This window comes from Neoarius graeffei, chromosome 18 (assembly GCF_027579695.1).
Source record: "Neoarius graeffei isolate fNeoGra1 chromosome 18, fNeoGra1.pri, whole genome shotgun sequence".
Taxonomy (NCBI): Eukaryota; Metazoa; Chordata; class Actinopteri; order Siluriformes; family Ariidae; genus Neoarius; species Neoarius graeffei.
The window spans coordinates 46,282,784-46,291,317 of NC_083586.1; the positions used below are offsets into that span (position 1 = coordinate 46,282,784).

Here is an 8,534-nt window from a genome sequence, read left to right on the forward strand (position 1 = left end):
CCCCACTGCAGACCGTTGTCGTTGTTAATTCATAGCATGCTCAGCTGCGTGAATGTGTCATGCACCGAAAATAAGAGATTTACAAGCCAGGAACGCCTCATGATGCAATACGCAAGAAAAGAAAGAAGATTTACTGCCATTTTACTTTGTATTTGAGGAAAGTGAATAAATAAATGGTCTGTGGAAAATACATTTAATCCTGGGAACTGCGTGCACAGGAGTTTATTTTGTGTTTACCCCCCCCAGCTGGCTACTTATTTGTCATGGCTGGCTAGTATGAGCCTTAGTGGAAAGCCCTGGGAATGCGGAAATGCTAAGTTCGATTTTAGATTTACGAACCCGAAAAAAATGCCGAAAAAACGGCGTTAAAAAAAAAAAAAACTGAACGGCACAAACGGTACTCACCCGGCCGGTGGACCGGAAACAGAACATTTCTTAATAATGGCCTAAGCACATCATTTTGCATGCAGTATGCTGATTAAACTTTCTCTGTCCCAAAGGCCAAACCCTTTTTACTCATTTACTCATCTACAGTGATTACCACGCCCTGTTAGATTACACCCTTTGTTTTGTACACTTAATGACGTTTATTAAATAAAGCTATTGGGTTTCCCCAAAGGTGGAACAAGCTCCCTGAAGATATTAGGCGTGCCCCAACTGTCATAATTTAAGCCATGTGTTAAGTCTCCTGTGCCACAAATAAAGCATCGGTATTGCATTTTATCTAGTTTCCTTCTTAACCTGATTTTATTCTATTGCTCAAGTGACTGTTTTACTTAATCTTTATGCATGGTGAATACTTGTGTGTGTAAAATTTGGTATATTTATCTGCTGTGAATTTGTACAGGTTATTTGTTAGACATAAATTCCTATGTACTTACTTGTAAATTTATTTTGCCCTTTTTTTCTATAGATTCTGTTGTTGTCTGAAGTTTGCAAGTTTTGCACTGGAGCTACAGTATAAGACGAATGTAGATAATAAGTAATGGAAGCTTCGAGCCACCATTTCATCATCGTGGAATCATTCAATAGCTCAAATCATGTCAAGTTGCTCGGTATATCAAATTAGGGTGCTCATATGGTTTCGGACACGCAGTCATCTATAACAAGAGTGCTGTGAGAGCACAATATCCCCCGCTGGCAACTATGCCATAACTCTAATAAAATGTGACTGAATTGAATGGCATTGCAATATGAGTATTACCGACATATAACAAAGAATCCTATCAAGTTTCGTAAAATTCCTCCAAAAATTGTGAGAGGAGTTGATTTCAGAAGATGAGTACCCTTCCTGGAATGGACAGATGGATGGACATCGCCAAGACATAATCCCCCTTTGGGCCTTTCGGCTAGCAGGGGATAATAAAAATAGTCAGAGAAGTTGATTTCAGAAAGCAAGCACACCTTGATGAAATTGCCAAAGTTTGTTAATAAACAAGAGCATAACTCTGGTAAAATGTGTCCAAATTAAACATAATTTCAATATGTGTATAACTGTCATATAACAAAGAATCCTTTTGCCAAGTTTGGTGAAATTCCTCCACAAATTGTGAGACAAGTTGATTTCAGAAGAACGTACACCCTCATGAAACTGTCAAAGTACAACCCCGATTCCAAAAAAGTTGGGACAAAGTACAAATTGTAAATAAAAACGGAATGCAATAATTTACAAATCTCAAAAACTGATATTGTATTCACAATAGAACATAGACAACATATCAAATGTCGAAAGTGAGACATTTTGAAATTTCATGACAGCAACACATCTCAAAAAAGTTGGGACAGGGGCAATAAGAGGCTGGAAAAGTTAAAGGTACAAAAAAGGAACAGCTGGAGGACCAAATTGCAACTCATTAGGTCAATTGGCAATAGGTCATTAACATGACTGGGTATAAAAAGAGCATCTTGGAGTGGCAGCGGATCTCAGAAGTAAAGATGAGAAGAGGATCACCAATCCCCCTAATTCTGCGCTGACAAATAGTGGAGCAATATCAGAAAGGAGTTCGACAGTGTAAAATTGCAAAGAGTTTGAACATATCATCATCTACAGTGCATAATATCATCAAAAGATTCAGAGAATCTGGAAGAATCTCTGTGCGTAAGGGTCAAGGCCGGAAAACCATACTGGGTGCCCGTGATCTTCGGGCCCTTAGACGGCACTGCATCACATACAGGCATGCTTCTGTATTGGAAATCACAAAATGGGCTCAGGAATATTTCCAGAGAACATTATCTGTGAACACAATTCACCGTGCCATCCGCTGTTGCCAGCTAAAACTCTATAGTTCAAAGAAGAAGCCGTATCTAAACACGATCCAGAAGCGCAGACGTCTTCTCTGGGCCAAGGCTCATTTAAAATGGACTGTGGCAAAGTGGAAAACTGTTCTGTGGTCAGACGAATCAAAATTTGAAGTTCTTTATGGAAATCAGGGACGCTGTGTCATTCGGACTAAAGAGGAGAAGGACGACCCAAGTTGTTATCAGCGCTCAGTTCAGAAGCCTGCATCTCTGATGGTATGGGGTTGCATTAGTGCGTGTGGCATGGGCAGCTTACACATCTGGAAAGACACCATCAATGCTGAAAGGTATATCCAGGTTCTAGAGCAACATATGCTCCCATCCAGACGACGTCTCTTTCAGGGAAGTCCTCGCATTTTCCAACATGACAATGCCAAACCACATACTGCATCAATTACAGCATCATGGCTGCGTAGAAGAAGGGTCCGGGTACTGAACTGGCCAGCCTGCAGTCCAGATCTTTCACCCATAGAAAACATTTGGCGCGTCATAAAACGGAAGATACGACAAAAAAGACCTAAGACAGTTGAGCAACTACAAACCCACATTAGACAAGAATGGGTTAACATTCCTATCCCTAAACTTGAGCAACTTGTCTCCTCAGTCCCCAGATGTTTACAGACTGTTGTAAAGAGAAAAGGGGATGTCTCACAGTGGGAAACATGGCCTTGTCCCAACTTTTTTGAGATGTGTTGTTGTCATGAAATTTAAAATCACCTAATTTTTCTCTTTAAATTATACATTTTCTCAGTTTAAACATTTGATATGTCATCTATGTTCTATTCTGAATATGGAATTTTGAAACTTCCACATCATTGCATTCCGTTTTTATTTACAATTTGTACTTTGTCCCAACTTTTTTGGAATCGGGGTTGTACAAGTTATTTAATCAAGGGTCAAAACTCTGGGAAAATTTTCACAAAAGAAATTAAATCGCAATATGCGTATTACCGTCATATAGCAAGGCCTTTTGCCAAGTGTCGAGAAATTAATTTACAGACTGTGAGAGGAGTTGATGTCAGAAGGCAAGTACACTCATGAAATTGTCAAATTATAATTTTGTTAATCAAAGGCTGTAACTCTGGTAAAATGTGACTGAATTTAACGAAATTACAATATGCGTATTACCGACGTACAACAAAGAATCCTGCCAAGTTTCGTGAAATTCCTCCAAAAATCGTGAGAGGAGTTGATTTCAGAAGGTGAGCACCCTTCCTGGGACAGATGGACGGACATCGCCACGACACAATCCCCCTTCAGGTCTTTCGGCCAGTGGAGGATAAAAATGGAGCTCCTAACAGTATTAGCGCTGTATTGAATCTTTTTTCCTCAGCAAATACTGCAGTCTGATATCAAATCAAACATCAGACTCAGGCAGAAAGTGCGAAACAATTTTCTAAAATGCAACTGCATGCAACACAATTAAGTTACTTGTATATTTAATTCTTCTGCTATTTTATTAGCCTGTTTATGTACAAATGGTATTCCAGAATCAAATGTCTGTTGGGACAAGGGTGTGATGATCAAGCTTCCAATTATTTTAGCATTATTAGTGCAAGTTATAACCGTATGATATAGATGAAGTAGCAGGATCTGGAAGGTTGCTGCATTGTCCGTACCTGCCTTGCGGAGGACGCCAATCTGAGAGCCGCAGATATCCACGTAGTCTCGATCTGTGAGCACTCGCACCTGCACACCCCGGCTGTGTAACAGCAGCACGGCCCGACTCAGATCAGTGTTGGAGAAGGAGAACAGACAAAGGTCCAGAGACACACACGCTGACAGAAGGTGCTCCAGGAGTCTGGAGAAGGGTGTATCCAGGCCATGAGGGAGGGGACACGGACTGTGGGCCACAGACAGGGTGAGGAACATGAATAGCCAAAACTTTCAAAAACAAGAGGCAAAAAAGGCAGCACAAACAGAACCCTTTAAAGCGAGGCGGCCTTTCGATTTCATTAAATCTGTGAAATTTAGTTCCCTCTGAAATTTGGTCACTGTGATATATTTATATCTGTAATATCTCCAAAAAAACCAGGCCATTCTGTGGCTGGGAAGTTATTTAATTCCCTAGCAAATAATGTGCATGAAATCGCTCGCTTTGCGCAGTCAAGCAGACAGAGGAAGTCCGTGTGCGCATGCGCAGGTTTACCACCTTCTTCTTTTGGGTTTTACAGCAGCTGGCATCCACAATGTTGCATTACTGCCATCTACAGGTTTACCTTTGACCATGCACTGACAGTTCCATCATTCTGTCACTAAACGAACAGCTGATCACACCAAGGTGCTCGCTGAGCGCCGATATTTATTAGTTTGGTCCTGCGTTTCCTTTCCTTCGCAACATAAATACATGTTATTTACCAGCTGGGAGATCCGTATCGTGAAATACCGTGGCCAAGGTCTTGAAAGTACTGAGCGAGGCCCTCTGGGCCGAGGTCAGTATTCAAGGCCAAGGTCACGGTATTTCACCATACGGACCGACCTTAGGCTGGTAAATAATATATTTATTTTTTTCTTTACCAAATCCTAACAGAAAACGAGAGCGCCCGAAAGGGAAAACTGAGCCGAGTCGCCATTTTGAATCCTCATTCACGGCTGTAATGCAAATTGCTTCCTGCTCGGTATACAAGTGCACTTCCATGGCAGGAAAAAAACTACATTTTGCCACCTATGTAGTCCCCTATTTATACAAAGCTGAGTCATTCAGGATTCAGCCATGTTTTTGCTCGGTGTTAGCAACAGTTAGAGGTTTTTAGCTTTCTCCTGAAATGTTTTATTTTATTTCTTCTTCCTCAGGGTAGTAAAACTCGCTTTCGCTGTGAACACTGTCGTTATCGCTATCCATGCTGTAAAATTAATGCTATTCTCCTGAGAAATGCTGGCAAAAATTTATAAGATTTTTGATAAAAATCTTATAAAAAAAGATAAGTTTTGACAAAAATTGCTACTATGTTTGTTGTTGTTGTGAACGAGCGAGTCGCCAGAGGTCCGTAACCGGGGTCCGTACCATAGGATACGGACCCGCTCGCCAGCCAATCAGAGCGCAGGATTTGATGGAAACCGGACCGCGAAAAAAATAACGTCTTTTCTTTTCACTTTCCATTACTGTAGTCGGTCTTTCATGTTTCATTTGCACACTCACGTCCGACATTTTTCTCTCCTGTTTCAAATTTGTATCTCACAATGCCTTGCGCGAACAGAGAAAGCCCACCATATGATGCATGACGTAGTATCTTGCCTTGGGTCATGGTGAAGCAGGAAAAAATAGCAGAGAATTTAGGACCACATGGCTCGAAATTTATTAATTGTTTTATTTAAAAAAAACTAATAAAATTGGAAGTCTGTGATTCAAATTCAGTAACTTTCGGTCCACTAAACAAAAATAACTGAGTGTCAGGGGAAATTCTTTTTATGACCCAAGCATGAAAAATCTTTCATTTTAACCCAATATAATTAAGATGTAAGGTGGCACGGTGGTGTAGTGGTTAGCGCTGTCGCCTCACAGCAAGAAGGTCCAGGTTCGAGCCCCGTGGCCGGCGAGGGCCTTTCTGTGTGGAGTTTGCATGTTCTCCCCGTGTCCGCGTGGGTTTCCTCCGGGTGCTCCGGTTTCCCCCACAGTCCAAAGACATGCAGGTTAGGTTAACTGGTGACTCTAAATTGACCGTAGGTGTGAATGTGAGTGTGAATGGTTGTCTGTGTCTATGTGTCAGCCCTGTGATGACCTGGCGACTTGTCCAGGGTGTACCCCGCCTTTCGCCCGTAGTCAGCTGGGATAGGCTCCAGCTTGCCTGCGACCCTGTAGAACAGGATAAAGCGGCTAGAGATAATGAGATGAGATAATTAAGATGTTACCATCGATGAGCCCTGACTGGATTGTACAAGTGCTCCACACACATCGGCGGTGAAGGAAAGAAGAGAACCTCTTTCAGGGGCTGATGGTAACGTCTTCTGGGCCAGAGATGCCGAGCCAGCAACCAGTCCAACCCTTCCAGGCCTAATGTGATAGCCACTGCACCAAGACCAAGCATCTTCAGAAACCCTGCCAGAGACATCTTACACAGCACAGACAGACAGAGGAAAGGTGGTGAAAATGGGATGTCAAAGATCTATCAGAGTAATCTGCACGACACATATACACTTCCATGTATAGAGTGCTTCGAGATCAGCGCGAACCCAGCGGCGGCCATATTGGAAGTCAAAGGTCGCTGTGTCAGTGCATTGTTGTTGCTCAGTGAAGCAAAACGCCGAATACGTGGGTCATTGTTGGCTGTAGTAGCCGGGGGGAAAAGAGTGGCAAAAGCTTCCACAGACTCCCTCAAGTCGTGACTAACCCGGGAATTGCAGCACAGGAGAAAAGCGAGCGGAGGAGACGACAGTGGCTGGCTGCCATTAACCGATCAAATTTAGGACTTGACTGTATCCGGATTTGTTCTGATCACTTTGGCTATGTTCACACTGCAGGCTGAAGTGACTCAAATCCGATCTTTTCGCCCATATGTGACCTGTATCCGATCTTTTATTGACAATATGAATGACACAGATCCGATTTTTTCAAATCCGACCCAGGCCATTTGGATATGTGGTCCTAATTCCGATTCCTATCCGCTCTTTTCATATGCGACTTCAGTCTGAACCGCCAGGTCGCATTCATCCGACTTACACGTCATCAACAAGCCACAAACGTCACTATTCTGCGCTGAAGTAGGCAGCGGGTCTCTCAAAAAAAGTTACAACAACATGGCGCATGACATCAATGCGAGGGACGCTTCGGGCTGTGAAGGTTCTGAATCTTCTCAATGGAAGGACGCAGAGGTTAGGGAGCTGATTTCCATTTGGGAGGATGCAGCTATTCAAGCTAGATTGGATGGGTCATACCGCAACCGGGCGGTTTTACTTCCGTAAACACTGGCCATGCTCACTGCGTGTGACGTCGTCGTATCCTGCAATGCGCATGCGGAACACTTTTAGGTCGCTTTTCGTTCATACTGAGGATCACATACAAGTCGCATATATTTGTTAATGTGAACGACCTCACAAAAAAATCGGATTTCACAAAAAAATCGGAATTGAGCATCAAGCCTTGCAGTGTGAACGTAGCGTTTGTGACAGGTAGGTTAAATTGTCTTGAATTTCATAGTTACTAAAATAAACGTGATACAAACTTATCTTTTCTATGTACTTTCAGCAGGGTTCGAATTATAAATTTGACCCTATGGGGGTCTCTATTAAAAAAAAAAAAAGCAATGCATACTCGCTCTCCTGGACCAGCGCACTTTTGCGCACTGCAGTGCACAGCTTTCACACACAGGCGCGCGCATGCACGCACACACACACACGGTGTTGCATATATATATAGTTAAACAAAGGAAGATCGTTGTGAGATAGAGGACAAGTCTTCTTCGGACTTAACTTCACATTCGATTTCGCAGGCTGCAAATTTCAGTTTGCGCGCATAGTGGTGTGGTGGTGAAGTACAGCCGTACATGTTCAGTGATTCATTTTGCTCCTAGTGACTATGAGTCTAATGCCGCTTTTCCACTACAAACGCGGCTGAGCCGTGCCGAGTCGAGCTGAGTCGAGCTGAGCGGGGCTATTGAAGTTGCATTTCGACTACAACCGCGCTGAACCGTGCTGGCTGGAAGTGGGTGGACACATTGGGTGGAGTTAGCGAAAGTGGGTGGACGTCATGTGATGCCGTTAAGCAGCGCAAACAGTGACATCAGTGACAGTGGCAGAACAAGTCAGAGCCGGGCCGGGGGCGGGGCAAATGACCGGGCCCTTTATTAAAGCTTATCATAACATCATTTTAGGCTACAAAATGTCCGCAACTGCGGTGTTTACCAATTTCAACACTACCGGGTGCAACTATGTTATTTAGTACATCAAGTCCTTCAAACGAACATGTAACTCAGAAACAAAAAACATTAGGATACTGTACATGGCGCATAATAAAACATCAATAGCCTATACTGCGCACATTATTTGAAGGGCATACGAATGAGCGCTCAGAGTGGTGACAGGAAGAGTCAGAAATAAAAGGAGGGCGGTGCAAACCTCACTGAATGCACTGTGTTTACCAATTTCAACACTACGGGGTGCAACTATGTTATTTTGTACATTAAGTCCTTCAAACGAACATGTAACTCAGAAACAAAAAAACATTAGGCGACATACTGTACATGGCTCATAATAAAACATCAATAGCCTACTGCGCGCATTATTTGAAGGGCATACGGCGA

At 42.9% G+C, this 8,534-nt stretch overlaps 1 protein-coding gene across 1 annotated transcript in view; it reads right to left on the reverse strand.

Moving 5' to 3' along the window:
• pld6 (phospholipase D family, member 6) overlaps positions 1–6,384 on the reverse strand; it is a gene marked incomplete at its 5' end in the record, with an annotated part of 13,970 nt that extends 7,586 nt beyond the window's left edge. Inside the window, 3 exon segments of the mRNA XM_060898292.1 lie at positions 3,918–4,141; positions 6,148–6,365; positions 6,367–6,384. Of these exon segments, the coding sequence (XP_060754275.1) occupies positions 3,918–4,141; positions 6,148–6,365; positions 6,367–6,384 (460 nt within the window).
• Between the last annotated feature and the right edge of the window lie 2,150 nt (positions 6,385–8,534).